The 24,973-nt window shown below is 34.9% G+C and overlaps 2 protein-coding genes across 22 annotated transcripts in view; one reads left to right on the top strand and one right to left on the bottom strand.

Moving 5' to 3' along the window:
- The window catches only part of LOC101744007 (coiled-coil domain-containing protein CG32809), a 305,604-nt gene that overhangs the window by 53,212 nt on the left and 227,419 nt on the right, over positions 1-24,973 (top strand). The gene's annotated exons all lie outside the window — the stretch shown is intronic.
- LOC101737229 (uncharacterized) overlaps positions 1-24,973 on the bottom strand; it is an 83,192-nt gene that overhangs the window by 23,285 nt on the left and 34,934 nt on the right. The window contains exon 1 of one of the 5 annotated variants that reach the window (XM_062670487.1): positions 19,196-19,245. The exons of the other annotated variants lie outside the window; for them this stretch is intronic. Coding sequence (XP_062526471.1) covers positions 19,196-19,230 — 35 coding nt within the window. The 5' untranslated portion in view covers positions 19,231-19,245. Of the gene's footprint in view, positions 1-19,195; positions 19,246-24,973 lie in introns of those variants that run through there. 5 annotated transcript variants of the gene reach the window in all.

The following is a 24,973-nucleotide window of genomic DNA, read 5'->3' as shown; positions in this document are numbered from 1 at the left end:
GCTTGAAAAAATAGTACGAAGGTCCCCTTTTAGGATGTAATCGCACACAAAGACCGAAAACCAAGGAAACCTAGTTAAAGAGTGCTTACACTTGTTCAAAGTTTACTTGGTACCGTTCGTTCATTGAAATGAATGTTGATGTAAAGTGGTTTTTGCGGCTCTTGCAATAAAGCTTATTGACCCGAACAAAGAATGGTTTCGAGCGTCTGCATGAACAACGTTTCTTCAAAAGTTTAATAAAGTAGCTCGCTCCCTCTTTTTCGAAAACTGCCGTGGATAATTTTATTTCGGTATAACTATATCTGTAGTATTAATGTTCGCTCAGAAACTCATTTTTCTCGAAAACCTTCGTTATTCCTTCTTTCACACCAAAATTGAATTTTGAATGAAATAGAGACGGATATCGCTTATTGATTTGTAATAAATATCAGCCTAGTATCCTTTTTTACGGAGAGTATCTGCCTTCACGGTCTGGTTTATTAAACTTCGTTATAGTAACGTTTTTGCTTCGTATTTAAATTTTCATAGATCGTAATAATTTAAGTGCTTTTTCGGCTTAAGTTTGAAACGAATTTTCAGTATTGAGACGTAAATATGTATTATAATAAAAACTACCACCAGTTTTCTGTTAATTATGACCTGAACAAAGATTCGGCTCATAATTCATCATCAAATGCATACACTTCCAGTTTATGTTAAATGTCGTATTAGATTTCCTCAGGATTTCGCGACTCGCAGACATGATAAAAATTGGTGCAAGTAGCCTACAAGTTTTAGTCTACAAAATTTCAAATTATAACTGAGCAAAAAGCGATGATGTTACTAATAAGCCTATCATAACTCATAAACCCATTCTAAAGTAAAACAAAAAAAAAAAAAACTACGCGAAACCACAAAACCAACGGTCAAAACTTCAGTGTTCCTGCCATTTATCAAGAGAACCTACAAATAAGGTTGGCAACATATCTAAGCGTCTATAAAATAGTTTTATAGATTAAACAAAAAACTGAGCCAGTACTGAAGTACTGATAATGTGCGGCATATCCTTACGGAGTCCCGGTGTCATAAATCAGACATTTAGATCTCGTACTTAAGAGAGTCTAAAAGAACCCATGTCGGTTATTTTTTTTTTTTTGTCAGGAGGAAATCGCCGGACTCCCACCCTCCACTGGAGTCGAACCGACTAAAACCTCCTGTCGCTCAACAACCCACGTCCGAGCCTCGCATGAGACAGAACTCATGAAAAGGCAAAGGGGGAAGAGTGAAACGCTTAGTGCGGAGCACATCTCTCCCATCACCCTCCCCTCGGGACGCAACGCGTGCAGAACAACTTGCACGTCGTCTCTTAGGCGCCCTTCGCCGGACCCCAGACTTACATATGAGGGGGACCCGAAACGCTTAGAGGGCCACGGCTTGGGCGAGATCCGCCTCCCTGGACCCCGCTCGACGGCGGCGGGCTTATGCGTCTCTCACGCGCCCCACTGACTCCTTCTGTCGAGATGGTGCACTCGCAGAAGTCGAGCATCGCCTTCCACGACTCGTCGTCGCCGAGCATCGATGCACAACACTTGGCAACGACAAGTCGTTTCCTATTTTTGCAACGAGGACACGGCGCCACCCCTCCCATGCGGAGCAGGCGACGAGTGTGTGCTCCGCCGTGTCCAAGTCGCAACCACAATGGTGGAACTCTGCCGTCGGCTCGGCTCAGATCCGGTGCAGAAACTCACCGAAGCAACCATGCCCAGTGAGCACCTACGTGAGCCGGAAAGTGAGGCGTCCTCTGTCACGATTCACTCATATGTAATCCACAAGGACCGGGCGAATCGCCTCGACGGTCCTACGACCAACCGAAGGATCGGCCAGCCGCCTGGACCATGACTCCAGCACGGACCGCCGAGATTGGGCCTTCCGCGCTCTGACCACACTGGGGCTGGGACGCGCCACGCCCCGGGCACGAAGGTCAGCCCGCCACTGATAGTCAGCGGCGAACGCCTCCACCTCCAGGACCCAAGGTGGTGTCAATGTCGGTTAGATATAAGAAATATATATATATTGCGGATGTCAAGAAAAACCGGTCCCTAACTCTGCACTTCATCAACAAGCTCTTTCGCTGTTGACAAAATCCAAATAAACGCCAAATAAAACAAGTTAATCCAGCATATGGAACAAACAAATTCATCTTCGAATTTATAATATGTTGAATGAATGTAAAATATCGCCCAGTTTGCTGTCACTGTTTTTCTGACTAAAATTTTGAAACGAAATTTCAAAATTAACATGAATACAATGTGTACAGATGTACTTAGTGGTAATTGTAGAAAACGTTGCAAACATTTATTTACTACACAAAGTAACCAAAAAGCATATTCGCGCTTAATTTGTCTATCATAAACATTTATTCTGTCCTAAAAATATGCTTGAGGAAAAACTTTTTTAATTTATCGTAATGCGATTGAACATAGCTCCAAGTAATTTAATCAAAAGGCTTCTTTGCGAAAACAAACAAGATTACGTTTCATAATATTTATAATATTTTCTGGTTTGAGACTTCCGTAAAACCCATCAATTTCATTAGCCGCGTTGATGAATATGTACTGAATTCAATCTATATTTTTACTATTTTATATTAAAAAATTCAACTTATTACAATGAAATTCTGCACGCACGTCATCAAGAGTACAGAAAAGTAGAGATAAAAAAACAATTTAATCGAATTACTTTTTTTCTGCATGAATGCAGGTAAAACCGCTTGTGAACTTTAGTAGAAATATTAATTCACTTATAATAAGGTCTCTATTAAACAAGCCGAACATATAAATGAAAGTTTAAACGACCCAAGAAAACAGTCTGCCTTGCGATTGCGATTCTCAAGCGCGCAATTTCTCATTACAAACATCTCATAATACTAAAACAAATTTCACGGTTCAACGCTTCACGGCAAGTTTCACGAAACCGACCGTAAAGAGGAATAATCATCTTAGACAAATTTAACATCCGAACCTATTACAAAGTGTCAGCACAAGTTACATTATACTGCTTTCGTGGTTCAAGTAATGGACTAGCTCCTAAGATTTCCTGATAAAGCTTTTAGCGTGGAACCTATTCCTACCCTCCTTGTCTTGTGTAATTAATTTTCTATCAACTTCATAAAGAAGGAAGAAGATGAAAGAATCCGTTCGCTACAATAAGACCGCTATCCTGCTCGTTAATCTCAAAAAGAGACGCAACAGTCGGGATTATATTATAATAAAACTAAGAATTAAACCAATTAAAATTCAGTGGCCTGCAGATGCGATTTCAGTGCGGCTACAGAAAAAAAAACGTTCTAGTTAACTCAATATACAAAACTCAAGTCTACTGCGAAAAGTCAGCAGAACTAATCAAAATACTTATTTGCTGTTCGTAGTTCTTATCAACGACTTGACTACTACTTTAGTCGGACGACACGAAAATCCACTCTACCAACTAAACCTAAGCTGATTGCGATTCTTTTCAAGAGAATCTTAATGTAGTTTCAAATTTGTGCTCTAACACTAAGTGGTTTGTAGGGTCTTTCGCAAATAAAAACAAAATACATTTTACTCGTGTTATATTGACAGTGACTGTATGAAGCGTAAACTGTCATAAGAGACTTAAGAGTTTACTTTGATGAAAATCACCATCATCTTCCTCATATTCATCTTCAAGAGCCCACTGAAATCTACAACTGGATCTAGGAGTAGGTCTCCCCTAAACTACGCCACAACCACCGGTCTTGTGCATCTAATTGACCGACCAACCCATCAGTGGCTTAACCTGGTAACTTAAGTCAATTACTTTGATTCACAGTCCGTTCTACTTGAGGCTAAAAAAACAGCATACTTTAAATAATTTGTTAACTTGTCTTGTTAGTGATATGGTGATATAGTCCCATGTATTTTTTTTTGTATGTTTTATTACTTAATAACCCGCAGTCTTAATCTTCATGAGCACCAATTTCTAACAAAAAAACTTTGGTGATTTATTTCCATTGTAATTGTAATGATTTAATGATTAATATCATTTAATAATTTCTTATTCGAAATTATTTTCCGATAAAATTTACACAACAAAAATATATTTTATGATTTCTATAAGGTACCGTTTATATACTAAATAATAGGATGACTTTATGTCAATCATATTTTACAATGTCCAAAGGCAAGATAATATATTGTGGTATTACTGTGTCAACGAACATAAACTTACAAATTGATGGGTGTCGGTTCCTTTGAAATTCAATTATTATAGCTACCTATACGATTTTAGTGTAAATCCCAAGCCGCGTACTAAAGTATCTGTACAACATACTCGTAGTTAGAGAAACAAACCTATTTTTACTTGGGCTCGAATGAAGTAAAATTTATTTTTTACAAATGCATTTGCAGGTTTATTTTAACCTCAATTATATTTTTTGGAGTATTGATACAATACATTTTTGTTGTATCGTAAACCTCAGTATTTAATATCATTGCTTTAATTAAACTTTGAGAGTTTATTTTGGCTGTTTGTATTGTAACTGGTAAATATTTTCTCTCCGCTTTCAGCTTTTCTATACCTCAAATAATTATATATGATACGATTTATTGCAGGTAATTTTAGTACGCACGGCTAGTTACGAACGGTTAGATTATTTCTGCCGTAATGTATAGGTATTTACGCATTCCGGATCAAAACATTCTACATTTATTACAATTGCAATTTCGACCTTATTTCGGAGAATAAGCGGTTGTATTCCCATTGAATTTCTGTTCGAATATGACATCAAAAATAATTTTTCTTAGACAAATATATATGTATTTTCATAGTAATATATGGCAAGTTTCATTATATCAACCACCAGTACCACACGATACCTCCGTCCTATCTTTTATTATCACGAAATAGTTGTGCTTCCAATTTGAAGGGCGGCCAGTAGACAAAAATACTTCAATATTAGGTCACAATGTGGGTGGTGGTATTCAAGTTGTGCCATCCATGGCTTTCGGTAAACCCTGAAGAGAGGCTCATTCTCCCATTGATTTATTTATTTTAATTCGTTTATACACTTCATGTATTATTTACATTGGCGGAGTTAATGCCTAATGCATTCCCTACCAATAAACTGAAGGTAGTGCAGAGAAAATAATGGTAGGTGCATTGAAATAAAAGTTAAGCACTTAAACTCAAAAATATATACATACTATATTATATAACTGCAAAAAATTTAAAAAATATATAAATACACATAAACAAACTCAATAAATTCACGAAAATTCCACTAGCTTTTCCAACAGCTTTCGCAAAACCTTTTACTTCGGTCAGTAATGGTCCTGATCTCGAAAGGGAGCGCATTCCATAGCAGAACAGACTGCACGACATAAGAATCACGAACATAACTAGAACTATGTATGGGACAACGAATTAATAGACTATGGAGAGAACGAAGGGACCGCTTAGTGAAGATATTAAAAATAGGGAGTGAGATACGAAGGAAGGTCGGGAGACACAAGTAAATAATGAAGAGTCGTCAGTGTACATAAATTACGACGCTGACGAATCGATAGAAGTTTGAGCTGAACACGATAGGAAGATATATGATCATATTTATTTGTGGATACTGGGAACGTGTCTACAAACACCCAATTTGAGAAATGAAGTTGAAGTCGCGTATTTAATCATTTAAATAATTAAACATAATCAAGTAATTGCGATCAACCAACTAAGTTTAAAAATCACCCAAAATCAAATATTAATCTGCACAATCAGTGGCGCTTTAAAATATTGCTCTTAATATGAATACCTCATTGTAAACACATAATATCACAGAGATATCGAAATTCAAATAACGTTGTCAATATTCTGACATCCGTTACAACTACAGTTGATTATTCATGTTTTCAATTCTGCACTTTACTGTCGTATTGCTTAAATAATAAATTACAGTGCTACTATCCTATGCACTAGCATTTGTTGCGAAAATTCGTTTCAGAGGATTAGGGTTAGTCGTAGTGGTATGCCGTGTGCCTAGTGTTAAAATTTCAATCCCTATGTGAACGGTTTAAGAATCAAATTACCATAACCGGTATCAAAATAGTCTAATTGTGATGTCATAATTTTAGTGTGTTGTACCATTTAAGCTATATGTCTGTTTCGAGATGGCATTGCTACTAATAGTTAGTGTTATTGATATCAGGAGTTCTTAACATATTGTATATATCGACAATACCCATTTGACTTTAATCCTATTTCTTTTCATTAATCTTAAAGGTGCACATAGATTGGATAGAGTTTTTAAGTTAGATGGATTATGGGTTTGAAATAAGAATTGCTCTCAAAATAAGACAACTATACGCCTAATAATGTTACGTGTGCATTAAGGAATAATGAATTGAGGCCATTTGAAGACTATACTGCTATTATACCTTACGTGACACTGTAGTGATGTTCCTGTTTAGAATCACCTGTTGCTGGTTGACCTCATTTGTATAACGATGCCACAAGCACAACCATTTAATTCCGTTAGCTAAGCCTAAGTACGAACCGAAAGAATGTCAATTGATTTTTAGCTTAACTTTAATAATGAACAATCCTAGCTACTATAAGTTATTTAATATAAATCATAGGTAGTTCCAATTATTTATTGGATTGAAATAAATTATCAGCCGCTATTGTCATTACTACCGTCCGCTCGTATGTATATGCAATGAAATTTTTGAAGATAGTATAGATCACAGCAGACGGTAGAAATATAAATTTCAGTCGAAAAAAGTAAAAAGTACCTATTTAAGATTATAAAGACGAAATTATGGTGCATTATATTTAAAAAAGTAACGGACATAATTTTTTTTAGAACATAATGGCCAATCATCGTACATTATTAAAAGTGTATACAATTACGCTGTATTGGTAATATTGAGTACCATTTTCACCAAAGGTTGTGGAAAAAGTGACTTTCGAAACTTTCCAGAAAATAAATTATCTGGCGTAACGAAACTGGACTCCTCTTGGGCTTTACAAGTGCATTCGATCTGGAATTACGAGTATTCGCTTTCCGCGTTTCAATGCCGTAGCGCTTTGCGAGGGGTTGAAGGGTCATCAACCTTTGCATCGCTTTAACAAGGGTCCTCGTAGCTCACACACGTTTCACGTCACATATTTCCCTTCTATATTCTGGCACAATTTCATTAACTATATTTTTTGTTGATTAATTTGAAAGTAATTTTATTTATTTTGTTTGTGTGCCGGCCCGAGAATACAGAGCTCAAAAGCCCAACATTTTTTTCGTCATAGTTATTCGAGTTGAACAGAATTACTTCCTAATTCTTATAAGTGCTTATTACTAATTAATGCAAGTTATTAATGTGAACTTTCAGATTTTACGTGAATATTGGATATGAAAACAACCTAATCTTTTAAAAAAAATTGATTTTGTTTCGAGTAATGTAACTTCCATTACATTAAAATTATCAAAAATATTGATATTAAACACAAAATATTCTTAAAATGTAAAACTTATATTAGGTATATGAAAGGAGGTGATATTAATTCAGAAAAAAATACACAGAAATAATTCAGCCCGAAGATTTGCGTAAAGCTGGAATCGTGATTGTGTTACTAATTAGACCAGAATGAACGCACAATAGTAGTAATTGCGACGCTGAAGTGATTATCACGAAAGATTTCGTATTCTCTCATTAAGTGTTACTGGATTATTAATTCATGTCACAGTACAGCTTAGTACGGCATTGTCCTTTAAATTACATATGTTTGAAAATCCAATATCACTAATGATTCCTTTTGTGTTGACAAGTTTTTCTAGCCAAAGATTATTAAGTATTTGAACCTTATTTACCGGAGGAACAATGCTTACCGTCCATTAATCTACCTCGAAGAGGCAATAAATCGTAATGGCATTGGATTAACCCATTTTGTGAACTTCAGAACGGAACCCATGATTGTTTCATGACATGATGGTGGTAGTACCGCGTTGGCTTACAACAAGATCTACTCGTACTTTTGACATAGAAATTACAGGGTGAATAGGCAGTTAGAAATTAAGAACCCTGAAATAGTAGGTGACGATGATGTGGGAGTAAAACAAAAGGTCGGAGCCGGACTTGCGTAGCCGCAATTGTTGCCAAAGTACAAATGAAAAATGTTCTGACCAAAATAGCCACTGGTTCTTATAGCTGGTTTATCTATTTAAAATTATTCTATGGGCTTTTTCGCTTCGAGAGCGTGGGTGAAATTATTGTTCTGGTTCTGAGACATTAAATAGCCTCGTATAATAAATACGACGAATACCAAGAATAAAACGAAACTCATCAGACAGGTGTGATAAACACCGTGTCGATAATAATGAAGCCTTTGTTTCTGTTAAACGAAATATGTGAATAGAAAACAAAATAAATACGTATTAAGTAATAAACGAAAACGTAATTTTCTGTGTACGATTTTTGTTTGAGTGTTTATTTGGACCAATAAACCTTTCTTCTCAGTCGTGTCACTCTTGACAGAGTGATCGTGATCGTCATGTAGTGTTGGAAGGGGCAGACTTGATGCGTCTCACGATGTCGCGCCATCTCTTATCATTATCATTCATCATTATCATTATTAATTAATAATATAATTAATTAATTAATTAATAATTAATCTCTAATAATCTCACCTGCAACTACTTTCCCAAGAAAATCGTCATGGAAGTAAAGATTATGGAACCACCAATAAACCTACTTACTACATATAATGTGCCGGCACATTGCCAATGGGCTGCAAATTCTGAGAATTTTTTAGCACTCATTAACTAATGAAAGCTGAGCTGGCAACCCTATGGAGGGGGGAGGAGCTATTTAATTAATATAAAGCTTAAAAAAGAAAATAAAAATGTTAATCTCTCCCACATTCGTTGTAAGATAATATTCTTAAATTTGCAACAAAAACACTTTGGTCTTATTTTAATACTACACAACGGAACTAGATGGATGCCTTTGTATACATACTTGTTCATTGTCAAAACATGTTATCTCTAAATAAACTCGGCAGATTAATCTTTTTCATTACTATTACTCGTTTTATATCCCTTTTCTTTTATATATAGCTATGTTTTTTTTTCTTTTTCGCATATTTCCAAATTTTAGAGAGTTCATAAAATAATACGATCTCAAAGCAAGCCTTCCCCATCGTACTGTCTGTTAGGTAACTATTAACTTTATAACCGTTAACTTTACTCCACAAACGATCCTTGATAGCTTTTCTAAACTTAAAACTTTTATGAGATTTTAGTGCTCTACTGCAGAACAAAATTCATTTCAACATCGACAGCGTTGTTCCACAGTAAATGTAACTACACTACAGTATATATACACCAAATGGATCGTGTCTTCATCAGTATGAAGTCACCTTCGTTAGTAAAATCTGCGCCTTGAATATATCGTGCAAAATAAAAGTAATCAAAGTACACTGAAGGCAACGTCACATCCATAAAAGTCTTCAAGCGAAAATGACTTGAGAAATTCACAAAGAAAATTTCCAGACCGACTCGTTGAAACATTCGCGCCTACGGAACGCCGCTACACTCAACAAAGCAAAAGTAAAGCCATTAAGAAGTTGCAGCCTGCACGCTACCTTCAAAGGTACTTTTATAAGTCAACGCCTGTTATCCGTGCTGCATGATTCTTGTAATGAACTGACTTCTCAAAGGTGTTATATCGAGGTGGAATGTTTGTGAAATAAATATGTATTCAACATCTTCCTATTTTTTTTTCTTAATATCCATATTGAGTACCGCAAAACATGTACGAAAAGAAAACACCACACGATAACAAAATGGTTAAACACATTTTAAGTCATCGCAGAATCGTTAGATTTATTTTTAGAAGCAATCACTATTAAGTATAGATACGGTTTCACTTAGAGTTCTCTGTGTGGAACATTCAAACTACGCGAGAATAAAGAATAAATATCTACAACCATAAAAAACGAGCGTGGGTAGGCCTCCCACAAGATGGGCCGACGATCTATTGAGGTTCGCGGGGATCCGCTGGATGCAGGCAGCGCAAGACCGGTCTTTGTGGCGAAACTTGGGGGAGGCCTATGTCCAGCAGTGGACCTCCATGGGCTGACAAGAAGAAGAAGAATCTACAACCCAAACGACATTGATATTGGGTTGTATGAGCCGAAAATGTTAAACTCCGTCAGGGCCTGAACTTGTATATTGTTACACCTAAACCTTTAAAATATAAGTGTAAGTAAAAACTGTAATGATTTCTGTTGAATTTTTCTAATGCTTTGACTTAAATTATCTTTCTTTAAATGATCACTGGTTATTTTTTAGCTAGGATGTGTAAAAATTAACCAATAATCTCAGTAAAAATACCTAAGTAATATTGTTTCTGTTACGCCATACTAAACAAGTAGGACCACATGATAATAACCAATAAATAGATTTGTATGCAGTTTAATAAAAAAAAAATATGTTAAATTTCTTCTTCTTATCAGCCCACAGACGTCCACTGCTGGACATAGGCCTCTCCCAACCCTCGCCACAAAGACTGGTCCTGCGCTGCCTGCTTGCAGCGGATATGTCAAATTTAGCAAATCTATATTATTTTGATCGGTTAAATTGCCCAAGTAAATAAGGCGAGGCCTGTCAATAGCTGCGTAGCTAGGGGCTGTAGTGTTTGATTTTAACATATCATTGAAATCTCCTTTTCGAATGGGTTCGTATATTTGATTAGTAAATTCAGCATTTCAATGATTTTGCCGAATTTAAGCGTCTATCTGATTGAAATGCGTTCTAATTCAATTAGACTTAAAAGGAGCGGGGTGGATCTTTTTAAAACTTCAAATAAATGTTTTCCATGAGTATTTCCAACATCGTGATCTAACAGCTAATGTTCTTTTTCTTTGGTAAGTCATGCAGTGTTTGATATGACTCATTTCTTTATTGCTACACGTAAATCTGGAGTCTGGTACATCTTTACTACCTGATATTGCGCTCCTCCATAGCTTGCATTAGCTATCTACCATATCGTCTTCTCCCATTAAAACTGTATAATCTCAAAATTTACTAATTTTACAGGAGAGTGTTTTAAAGGTTTAGCATGTGATATTTTTAATATTAATCATCTTTGCAACATTATTTTTTTATTTTTTACCAGTTACATTATCTGCCTTTTAAAGTAAGATAAAATTATGTATTGATTTTGTTAATATAGTCAAAACATAAGAAAACTAAAAAAAAAACTAAAACTAAACTACACTTTTTGAAAGTATTTATGAGAAAAATACTGGTCATACCAAATGATTCCGCATATTAATTCAATTTCGAATATTTTTGGACATTGTACACTTTTAATGCGAAAAGACAATATGTCATTTGGTTTTGGAACTGAACTCCCTCCCACCATTCCAAATTTTGAATACAAACCCAATATCGCATGAAACTACACCAAGATTATGAGCTAAAAAGAGACAGACTTAACAGAAATCTCCAAACGCTTGAAGGAGGTTACATGTGATGCTAAGGCTGGCTGGTACTTTGCACGGAGAGTGAGTCTGGCTGTCCAACGAGGCAACGTATCCAGTATCTTGGGAACTGTGCCTCCTATAAGCGCATTGGAAGATCTGTTCTACTGTGTCAGTTGATTTATGTTAAATTATTTTCATTTGACTTTTAGTTTATAATAATAAATTGTTACATATATATTAGCGTATTTTATATATATTAGCGTATCGGCAATCAATACTTCTTTTTTAATCCGTATTTTCAATTTATCAGCTAAAAAGTATTTTTTTTTTTATATTCTCAGTCAACGTAATAACTTCCACTAAGTTTCCAAAAATGTCCAAGAATTAATGAATGCCTTTCCAATATCTCATAGTTCGCAATCGCGTTTCATTCGCATTTCTGAACCGAGACAGATAGCGGAATCCAATATTCCTATAAGAAACTCTCCATTGTTAAGTCCTCGGATCGTATGGAATTTCATTAATGACTTGAAATACTTTCTTTTTATTCGAATTACTTTCGCTTTAATGGTTAAACATAATTATAAGAATATATATTATTAATAGATACTTATTTGTTTCAAGACAGTTTTGAGAGCACAAAGCTATTCACTGAATATATTTTAAATAGACTAGCAGGACTATATAAGGATCATTGTACTGGTATCATGTAAAATGATATTATAATTTTGCATTAGCTTAGGTTAATGGAAAATAAAAAAAAAACTTTAGCATTTTAAACGTGACAAAACTCGCAATCGGCCGGCGCCTCGTTAGATCTCCGACCTGGTTTCAGCAATCTATTTTCATTAACTGCAATGAGGCTTCAGCTCACTCACATTACAATGTTCAGGTTTCACCTTAATAAAGATTAGTTGTCGAGGCCACAGAATATGATTTCAACGGTTTTATATTTTTATTTGTTACTTAGCTGAGCTTTAATAGTTTAATAATAGAGATCGATTTAATTTAGCACTTTTCTTGTGTATCCTCAGCGGTGTAGTTTTGAAATTTTAAAATTAAATTAAATGTAGTGGGCGCCCGTGGATTTCGATTGCACAGATTTGTCACAAATGGTTAAATAGAAATTCATCTTCATTATAACTTATAATATATATATATATATATATATATATATATATATATATATATTATAAATATAACAATTATAACTTTATACGAAAAACAAAAAAATGTGTTGTTATAGTTCTTGATAAATAATAACTTATTATTATTATTAAAAAGCGTGGCGAAACCAATATAGTCTAAAATTAGAAAACATTAAGTTTTGCTAACTTCTAAATAAGTTTTATATAATAAAATCCGAAAGCGATTTCACCTTCTTAATGATCTAAATGTGTGATCTAAACCATACTATTTAAAAAATTTGCTATTTTTTTCGTATTGTTTACAAAATCTGAATTACATATTAAAAATGGGATATATTGTGTTTTTGTAAGAAACGTCAAAATTGGTTCAGTGATTTGGTTACGAAAACATTATAGACATATATATATATATATATATATATATATATATATATATATATATATATATATTATAAATATAACAATTATAACTTTGAATTATTAACTGCTCTGCTCTAAAGTAATTTCTGTCTACCTGAAAATTAGTCATGTACTTTCGGGAAAGGGCGCGCCTAAACAGACAAAAAATAATAAAAGGTATAAATATTCTAAAAAGAGAAAAAACTAACATAAATTAAAATATAATTAACAATCAAAAACATACATATATCAATATTAATTTATTAATGAATCGTAAAACACTCATAATGCAATTTCTAGTTGCTGTTAATTAAAAAAAAAACTTGCAAAGCGTTACTTTAAGTAACAAGAACAACTTTGTCTTTGATACGATCCTTTCATAAATTAAAAGCTTTCTGTAATTAAGGTCGGAGAACGCGGAAATAACTTTTTTTTTATATATATATATATATATATATATTTATATATATATTTATATTTTTATAATATATATATATATATATATTATAAATATAACAATTATAACTTTGAATTATTAACTGCTCTGCTCTAAAGTAATTTCTGTCTACCTGAAAATTAGTCATGTACTTTCGGGAAAGGGCGCGCCTAAACAGACAAAAAATAATAAAAGGTATAAATATTCTAAAAAGAGAAAAAACTAACATAAATTAAAATATAATTAACAATCAAAAACATACATATATCAATATTAATTTATTAATGAATCGTAAAACACTCATAATGCAATTTCTAGTTGCTGTTAATTAAAAAAAAAACTTGCAAAGCGTTACTTTAAGTAACAAGAACAACTTTGTCTTTGATACGATCCTTTCATAAATTAAAAGCTTTCTGTAATTAAGGTCGGAGAACGCGGAAATAACTTTTTTTTTGGTTAAGTTGAAAATTGAGCTTTCAAGGTTGTACCACCTGTTCGAAACAACAAAAGAAAGAAAGCCCGCGAGATTCTTTTTATCTTTTCCACTTTTTTGTACAGTTAACAGAAAATGAAAATATATATTGCTAGTTTCATACTGTTCCATTAGCAGAATATGATAATGTTATTTTTCCTGTTCAAAGGAAATAACAAATATTGTAAGAATAACGAAACTCAGAAATGAAAAGTAATAAGGAATCATACAATTTAAAAAAAAATACTCATCGATAAATTCGTGGATATATTATTTCATAGGACCTCAATATTTTCGCATACCTATTTTGAAGAAGATACAAACTTTCGGCTATAATCTTCTCCTCATTTACCTAACTCCCTTTGCTCCTAAGCATAGTTGATTTTAAGAGCTTATTAATTGATACCATCAATCCATGGATTTCTGCGGTGTAGCAATTATGCATTCTAGTATGACGCTCGGGACAGCCATTGTTCCAACCTAATTGATACGACACGTATGTACGTGGCTTAGTGCGTATTTTCAACATGACCGCGGTAACTCGAATTCAGTATTACGAATCGTGCCCTAGTTGACGGGCCGATCTTTTTAGTACATTTGTAGGTAGCATGTGTTCTTGGACTACTTCCGCTGTTGAGAAATAGCATCGTATAAAAATCGTACTTCGAATTAGTAAAATTGCTAAATTGCTGGTGCGAGCTGCTCATTCGCTTCAGATTGAAGAGTGGAAAGCGTTTATACAACCCAATTACGACCTTATTTCTTATGCCGGAAGATGGCATTTGTGCGGTAGCGCTTACGGAGCCCGTATACCACTCAATTAGGTGGGCCGAAAGTTTATAAAAAACCCTGCAACTAATAAAGGGCAATGATTTTGTATTACAAACCAATTTAAAAACGATGTCATTTCTTAACACTGTTCAAATAAAAAATGCAGTTGTTATTGGAATTCAAAGCGGCCCTTAAAATGAATGTCAATAGGAACCGAAAGCTGCCTCGAATTTGAACTCCAGTGACTACAGTTCACGGCCTTAACCTCTAACTAAAAGTCTAGGTTTGAATGGACGTCTAAACAGAGCGGGTGGGTACCACCCATATGGGGGGGGGGTAAGACTGACCCGCTGACGAGTGAGTCGATAACGCTGGTGAGCGACAATGTATCCAGTGTGGCTCAGATTAAATTGAACAGCTCACGGAACTGACCTGAAAACATGAAGGATGATCATGTATAGAGTAATATTGTTTAGAAAATAGCATTTGTGATCATGCTAATGAATTTTTTCATTAAAACGTTAAAAGAATGTTTATTGTACGGTCATGAGATTCATTATATACTCGTATACTCATAGGCACTACTAGTATGAGACTTTTAATTAATAGAAATTATTATACATATATACATATATAAAATTTATTATCACATTTTAATTAATATCAAATTATTGTTGAAATGTAACTAAATTTTATATGATATCTGTTTTATTCACAGATAACCGGGGTTATCTGTCGTTTTATTAAATTATTTTTTGTTCTGTTCATACTTTTATTGATGCAAATGGAAGTTTCTCTCGGAACTGAGCAGCAGTAGATATGAATTCGTCATCCATGACCATTATGACTGTAAAGAAAATAATCAAATGGCAAAAAAAAAAGCGAGATTATACTTTAAAATAATTTTGATTGATTATGAACTATAGAAAATCTAATCTATATAGATGGTTCCATCCATTAATCCATTCATCTAATAATTATTTTTAACTAGCTGACCTGGCAGACTTTGTAGTGTCTCAATCGATAAATAAAAGACCTAAACTTTGGTATATAATAAACTTAAAACAAACAAAAGGAATCCGTCCGACGGGGGACACATCAAAGGAAAAACAAAATTGTAATTTTTATTTAATTACGAGCATTTTCATATTTATCTACCTTTTAAACCTTCTCTGGACTTCCAAAAATAATTCAAGACTAAAATTGGCCAAATCGGTCCAACCGTTCTCGAGTTTTAGCGAGACTAACGAACAGCAATTCATTTTTATATACTATATACCTATATATGTATGCATTGGTGTTGTTCTGGATGCCTTATCGCTTGGCCAGGACGGATGAGTGAACTCCAGGACTCATTTTTTATATTGCCCATGTACAATAGGTATTACTGACGCCTAGTTCATCGAACGAATATTATTTTAAAATAAAGGTCCTAGCTTACCTTTTTGGCTTTAAGGACGGGCGGTCAAATTCCTCGTTTTATTGAAAGGCAGTTGTTTTTGAGTGCCGAATCTACAAGTTTTGATACAAAACAGGCAAAAGAATCACTTGAATAAGGGCGGAGACCTCGTCTGAAAATTTTGTACAATCATGATTTGTCAGACTACTCACGAAATTGAATAAACAGCTACATATTTATTATTGAACAACCATCAATTAATCTTTAATTTATCTTCCACAGGTAATAATACATAGTTTAAACATACATCGGTTTCCATAAAAACACAGTGGTGAGTCAAAGCATTCCCAATAAAATTTAATAAAGTACAGTTCTCGTGTTCGCTGCAATATCGATTTAATATCTTGTAGCATTCCGTAATTCCAAGGATTTCTTTCTAGGACACGATTCGTTTGTTGCTTTGTCTCTTAAACGCATTTAGAAAGTTTCTGTGTTCTAGATTATATCACATTAAAAAAACACCTGTATGGTATGTATATTGTTATGTAAAAATCCATTCCCGATCGTTTGGACCGAATGGTAAACAGTTGACGTCGCCCAAAAACACGTCATTTCGATCCTCCCGATCCATTAACGCTGCTTTTAGATACCTCAAGCACCGGTCATCGTTCTCGTCGAACCCGCCGCTTGTGACGAAGGGCTCGGCGAATAAACTAACCCACAGATACAGCCCACTGAGTTTCTCGCCGGATCTTCTCAGTGGATCGCGTTTCCGATCCGGTGGTAGATTCTGCGAAGCACTGCTCTTGCTAGGGTCAGTGTTAGCAACTTCACCAGGTTTGAGTCCCCTGAGCTCACCTACTCACTAAGGCTGATATAGCCTCTCAAGGCTATCAGCATAGGTAGAAAAAAAAAGAAAAAAAATTAGATATTTGAAATATTTGCCTCAAAGGTAAAACTGAATTTAAACGTCTCAAGATGCTTGCTTAGTTTGACTTATGAAAAATAAATATAACAATTAAACTCAATATTTAACCATTAATTTATTTTTCTATGAACACGGAATATTTTATGAAATTTTTGTCTCAATCTTACAGCCCAGTGACACACAATTATTTTTTTGTTTTTTTCGGAAGTAAAGTATTTAAATGTAATGTAATTCCGCGTTAATAGTTTGCTTTCAATAAATTTTATTTTGCATTTAGCTTGTATTATCTACTAATTGTGAAAATACTGAATCTAAAATGCTTTTTATTTTTTATTGCCTTTGTAGGCAGACGGGCATACGGCCCACCTGATGGTGAGTGGTTACCGTCGCCCATGGACTTCAACAATACCAGAGGTAGAGCCAAGCCGCTGCCTACCGCTTCATACTCTCCACAAGCCTCGTTTGAAGAAGGACATGTCATAGCGCTCGGGAAACACCGTGGAGGGGAGCTCATTCCATAGCCGGATGGTACGTGGCAAAAAAGATCTCTGGAAACGCACTGTGGATGACCGCAGTGGCTCCAGGAAGTATGGATGAACTCTACTCCGGTGGCGGGCTGTGCGATGGTAATAACGAGATGCTGGTATCATCTCGAACAATTCCTCAGAGCACTCCCCATGGAACATACGGTACAAAATACAGAGGAAACCGAACCGCTTACAAAACCATCCCCCACAAAAAATTATTGTAATTTATTCACATCTAATCGATTAAAGTTAAGTTTTTCTTCGCTCTATATATATCGTGTACGTTTCAGATTAAAAAGACCTATTTGATTAATCAAAATGTAAATGACAGAAATGGTTGCAGCTGGAAATGTTTTAGCGAATATAATGAAGTAGGGTTTTCTCCGCTGCCAGCCATAAAACTTTAGTCTCGTGCCAAGCGAAATGTCTACTTGTTGACTTTTTAAGCTGCTCTTTCATAATCGACGCGATTTTTATAAAAAACTTCAACTATAAAATATGAAATTTTTATGAGATGCAAATTTACATGCTTTAAAATTTAAAAGAGCTTTAACTAGGTAGACCTCAAAGCTCATCTACAGTAAAGTGATACGTTCCATAGAAATTACAACGTGTACAACGATATGTTGAGACGTGAGGTCGAAGCCTCAATTGTAATTCAAAGCGGCTGTTCAACTCTGCAAGCTGGAATACATAACTGCTTTTCAGTAGAAATTATCAGGGCGGTGGTATTCACAAACGTGGGCCAATATTATACACATTACATCTATCAATCTTGCTGATTTTATTTTAATACACGGAGTCCGAAATCGTTCATGAGCATGAGCTATTACAGCCGCAAAGCAGTCATTCATTCTGCGCCTTAAAGAGGCAGGTATCAGGTAATTAGTTATCAGGTACCGGGTTACTAAGTTTGGAATACTGATTTAGCACTCAGCACTGTATCTAATGTAATGTAAGTAAAAAATAGAATTTCAATACTGTACTTTAGCGATGAGAGTATACGTAATCTTTAAATATAATGTTTACTTTGAAAAACAAATAGGAGACAGGCTTGGCTTAAGAAATTTAAACCTTAGAACCAAAAAACAAAATACGTATAGTTTTTAGACTGTGAGTCGGGCGTGACCACGAGAACCGGAAAGCATTCGAAACGTCAGAAACTATTATATATAAGGACATTATTAACATAAGATTAAAATGACCTTTTACTTTATACTAGATGTCCAGCAGTAGCCGAAATTCGACTATAATTGGAATTGTTAGTTTGTACACTATTATGATTGTATTTTATACATCTATAATCACAAATTTCGCCAAGGCTACAACTATAAAAAAATATTAATAAAGACAAACAATATTTAATCTATTCTCAATTTGACCACAGACGTCAAGAACAAAAGTTTGACAATAAATAGTATGCATGTGTATGTAGTACTGTTTTCTTTATTGATTTAATGTATATTTTATCCATTATTTTAAAGAAAATATTAGCATTGTGCACTTCTTTTCTATATTCTCTATAAGTGTGGAAAATTTCATACTCCTCCGTCCGCGCAATTTTCGTAAAAAGGGATACAAAGTTTTTGCTTCACGTATTAATATATAGATACTTTAAATAAGTACTTTTAATTATGTCTACATACCACGAAAGTCGAAGGAAATAAAATATGTACGCCATTGGAATAAGAACTAGCGACCACAAACCGCCTACACTGTGTAGACTGGCATGACTACAGACACGCATGAGTGGCTCCTCGAGCATATTATCCCGACGCCAATCATCTTAAATAGAGCGGTCGACACGTTCTCGCCGTTTTCCTACAAGTATAATTTGATTTGGATCTCGAGAGGAGAGTTGATAGTTGAGATTTTCAAACAATTTGATTCTTTTCAATGGGTGCGAGTATTGTTCTGTTATCTTAATGAAAGTCTACGTTCAGTATAAATGAATAAAGAAAGCTGATTGTTTTTTCTTTACGCAAAAATAAATTGCAGCGCACTAAACCAAATCGGAAAGTTGATTTTTAGGAGAATCAGCTGTGTAAGTTTTTTTTACTCCAACTTCCTTCCCTTATATGTGTAAGTATAACAAGGACGCTGACTCGTAGAAACTTTTAAAAAAATAAGCATCTTAAGTATAAAGGATAAACTTTACTCCGGACTGAAGCTTGACTTTGAAAATAGTCGACTTAATTATTATGTCAAAAAAATTTCTTCGCAAGAGTTCATGTACGTCATTGTTTATAAAAGTTTCTGTACAAGTCTTTGTTTTGAATATGTAGCGGACAGTTGTGAATAATGTAGAAGAAATTAGGGAGTTAAACAAAAATACATTTAAGATATTTCGTTTCGGACATTAAATTTTCCTCAAAAGAGCTACCAAGTGTATCGACATGAGTTAACCACGATTATCTTTAGTGCTGAATCCTGTTCATACCTCAAATATTTCGGGTAAGCGATGGTTGTGCTAAAATCCTGTAGAGCGTGCCAACGAAATTCACGACAAAGCCGCTATTATTGTTATTTACACAAAGCTTGAAATTTCAATGAAATCTTAAGTCGGTTAGTTAGGTAGTACGATCTAGCCTCAGGGCGTTGGCGTAATCAACCATAATTCGCCTTTCGAGGTATAACTACTACAATGGCACCGTAGTTTCCCAATGGATTAAGCTTGCAATGACTGGAATATTGTGGTTGTCAAGTTTGTAATTCCAATTACTTATGAATACAGTCCCTGGTCGGTTTCAAAGCAGACTATCTGCTAGCTTAACGATAACATTAATAGAACAAATTAATCCACAAATCTCTTAGTAAGGCAATCTAGGCTATGTTAGGATCCTAAAATACTATTATATATAGAATATAGTATATGGTATATATAATGGTTACTAATATTATAAAGCTGAAGAGTTTGTTTGTTTGGTTGAACGCGCTAATCTCAGGAACTACTCGTCCGGTTTGAAAAATTATTTCAGTGTTAGATAGCACATAATTTATCGAGGATGGCTTAACATAACATCTTAACATCGCAGCAAAATAATGATGAAGCGCGTAATAATGACGTAAAAAGGCGCCGGCCGGCCGGTGCGTGGCGGCACGCACTAAGAAGAATAGAGTTGTTGCTAAGTACGACTGCGCGCCGTCGTCCTTAGCTGCGTGAGTGACCAATCTGTATACGCGTCAATGTAGGTGTGAGAGTACGTACGGTTAGCAACCAAAATTTACTGCTTCACGGCAAAAATAGGCGGGGTGGTGGTACTTACCCGTGCAGACTCACAAGAGGTCCTACCACCAGTCATTACGCAAATTATAATTTTTGCGAGTTTTATTTTTATTGCACGATGTTATTCCTTCGCTGTGGAAGTCAATCGCAAACATTCGTCAAGTACCTATTTCATTAGAAGAATTGGTGCGGATTCGAACACGTCTTATCCTTTAGGCCACGACGACTTCAAAACTACATTAGTAATAATAATTAATTACAGGTAGAAAATGAAAATAAACACAAAAGAAATGTAATCCTAAACAATACCTTAACTCTACACAAAATAAAGAGTTCTATCAGTTAATATTAGTAATAAGTCATGTTAATTTATATCACTACCTTTATCGAACGTTTCATCATTCATTGCAAACCATGAAGGTTTTACGTCAATTCGAAGTACCTATTACAATAAAACGGCAATTTCATACTTAGCCCCTATTATAAATGTGACAATTAATAAAACATGTAGAGACATCCAATTTTCTTTCACGTGGAACCCATACGTTACGCCAGTAAGAGCAACGTCATCTATCGTCGAATAGCAGAAACGAATATCAAAAGAACCATTGAAATCTAGAACGCTCGAGATGTACAATGCCATCTATTGTCAAATGGCCGAAACACATATCGAGAATACTCGACTTGTGAGGAATGTTCTCAATAATTCTAGGGATGTATTGACTATAAACGCGTTACAGGGATGTCACGAAGGCATTTAGTAATCGGAACTATTCGAAGCGAAACAGCGAACGGATCACCTGAAGCGAAGCGGAAGAAGTGAATTGAGAATTTTAAAGTCTTAATACAGTGTTAATTCGTCTTTCGGTAGAATTTTTATTTATCCCTAACCCCAGCGCGTAATACTACCTATATTATAGCCATTTGGAATTTAGAAAACAAATTAAGTAATAAATGCAACACTTACGTGGAGGAGGTTTTGAGGAGGATTTACATCCTCCTCAAAACCAATACAGAGGTTTTAAGTAACATTTCATTAAAGCTTACAATATAGAGACCTGTACTTCAAATATCGTTAAATATTTCCCTAATTCCATTCCGACTACAATCATGAAACAACAGAACTTAAAAAAAACTTTTAACGAAATCGTTTTAAATGTTTCCTTTACTTAGATATAATGCAGAATAGTTTCTTAGAAGTGGAGTATTTCTAGTTGCAAATTTGAGGTTAAATGACGAAATAGTTTTCACGAAATAGGACCTGAAGCTGATAAAATTACTGTACTAGTAAATATGTAAATATACCTTTAAAAGCTTTTGAAACAGGGGCTAAAATGATTGTATCATTCTAATTAAAACCAATTATGTTCTCCGCGACATCGCCAAAGGCCGATCGATCCATTAGGCGTCCCACGACCCCCAGATTACATTTCTAGGAATACATATTGTTATCCCTGTATATTATATGCTTGTGAAGCGTCATTTCTGGTGGCTTTTACTAGTGGTAGGACATCTTGTGAGTCCGCAAGGGTAGGTCCTACCACCGCGCCCATTTCTGCCGTGAAGCAGTAATGCGTTTCGGTTTGAAGGGTAGGGCAGCCGTTGTAACTATACTAAGACCTTAGAATTTATATCTCAATGTGGGTGGCGCATTTACGTTGTAGATGTTTATGGTTTCCAGTAACCACTTAACACCAGGTGGGCTTTCACCCGATCTAAGCAATAAATAAAATAAAAAAATCTGTAATACTCTTCGTTTGGGTAAAGTAAATTCACCTATGAAAAAATTCCATCCCGTATTAAAGGTAGTCCAGTATAGTCATTCTAGTACCACATAGTGGTACATAGTTTGTAGCTATGAGTATAGTACCATTAAATGATGCAGTTCGTAGTCCCATTAAAAACCGAGTTGTATAAAATTTTAGTGTTAATCACTTTCAGTGACGTAAGTCGTAATTACATTTCATAATCACACTACATAATGAAAGTACCTACTCTGAATGTTATTCGTAAACTTAATCAAAACATTTTAATTAAACAATGAATTATTCATATTTATATGTATTATAAGAAGAAGTTTTGATAAAGTTCAATATTGTCTCGATTAACCTTGGAGCTGTAAGATGGAAATGTTTCCTAAATCACTGAAATAATATCATGAAACAATACTTAGCTTTCTAACAAAATATGATGATAAAAAAACACTAATTAATTATTAAAGACTTAACTTACTGTTAGTTATAATAAGGCACATGTTAGGTACCTAAATATCAATCTTCCTTGGTGGCAAGTAGTTCCAAGTGAAAAGAAGAAAAGTAATAAAATCGTAATTGAGCGTAGGAACTCGTTGGTACTGAATTCTCAGGAAGCCAAACAGAATTCCTTAGCCTACGATATTAAATTTTTACGACACTCCAAATGGGTACCTGACTTATTTCATACTTCTGAGGTGGTTTATTTGTTCATTCTCGACTTCATAGTATCAATATTATATTAATACTAATACGCTCTTTATTATATTAATATAGAACGTATTAGTATCAGTATTAGTTCTTTCTTATATTAATATGTTCTTAATCTTAATCGTAATTTTTTATGTTCAAATTTTTATGATCTAATGTCGCAGAGAAGCACAATGAATTTCAATGAAATTTTGACAGAAGATATTTTATGATGGATTAACATACCTACTTTTATCGTTGTAAATGACATAGCCCGGGCAAGACTATGGTATATCTCCGATAATAATTATGACAGTTTGTCGCCAGTTTTGTGATTTTACTTAAGAACAGATTTACAAACAGATAGATAGTTAATGGACCAGAGAGTGAACTAAGCAACTCTATGTCCTGTGTGAATTCAGCGTATTTCATTCATTTTTGAAAACAATTATAATGCGAACAAAGTTATGGGGCACGTATAGCTTAGTGTAACTTGAGTTTTTGATAGAACCTTCCCGTTTCAACTAAAATTCGAGTTCGTATTCATTTCATTACTTAGCCATAGCCAATCATTGCGGAATGTCCTAATGGTGCAACTAAAAGCTATAAAGTTGATTATTTGTGACGGCAATCGATTTTGTCTCGTCTGCTAGCGTCCGTAAAATTTTATGTTGTATTTTTATTTTTGCTAGCAATAATTTTATATAATTCTGCTTGAGAAGATACCTCAGTACTCGAAAATGAATTCATCAACATAAATGGATTTATAATAAGTATTCTGCAGCGATCGTTAGCTGACCGCGATAGCTCGTGAGCTTTTTCTCTCTGAGAATCGAAGAAAAGGCTTTTCCAGCTTTGATAGGATGGACGAACATCGACTCAGCCAGGAGGATCGGGATTTGTTAACAACTACCCGAGTGCATCCAGATACCTGTAAGCTCAAGGGTGGATGCTTCGGGAAAGCATCTAACACAGAATCGAAATTGCGACTCCCAACTCAGCAAGCTGTACTATAGGCTATTTTTGTTTATTTTTGGCGCAAATTAATATTTTCTCCACGTTAGGCTAGAATTAGATGTTCGCTTGATGCTGAGCGTTGATCGGAGTGAACTGGCGCGACATCAATGTGCTATCCAGTAAAAAATAGGTTAGTTCGATGTCATTATATTGTTTGCTTAGATGGGTGGACGAGCTCACAGCCCACCTGGTGTTAAGTGGTTACCGGAGCCTATAGACATCCACAACGTAAATGCGCCACCCACCTTGAGATATAAGTTCTAAGGTCTCAAGTATAGTTACAACAACTGCCCCACCCTTCAAAACGGAACGCATTACGAGGGCGGCACTGAAAATTTCGGGAATTAACGAAGTGACACAACATTACTATTTAAAAATGTATTTATTGCTTTTCGAAGTATTCTCCGCGAAATTTGACACATTTTTCCATACGATAGAACCAATCATTGAAGCAACCATTCCATTCGGAAGTTGGGGTCTCCAAAATGGCCGTTTTGTAGGCGTCCACAGCTTCTTCAGGTGATGAAAATCTTTGTCCACGCAATTTATTCTTTATTTTAAGGAAAGTATAGAAATCATTAGGGCTTAGATCGGGGCTGTACGGAGGATGGTCTAATAATTCTATGTTTTCTTGCTCTAAAAACTCTTTTGTTCTGTGCGCGGTGTGAGAACTCGCATTGTCGTGATGGAGGATGATGCGTCGGTTGCAGTTCTCTTTACGGAGTTCAGAAACGACCTGT

Source organism: Bombyx mori, chromosome 1 (genome assembly GCF_030269925.1).
Source record: "Bombyx mori chromosome 1, ASM3026992v2".
Taxonomy (NCBI): Eukaryota; Metazoa; Arthropoda; class Insecta; order Lepidoptera; family Bombycidae; genus Bombyx; species Bombyx mori.
The sequence above is the reverse complement of the archived record's forward strand: the minus strand, read 5'-3'. Positions and strand labels throughout refer to the sequence as shown.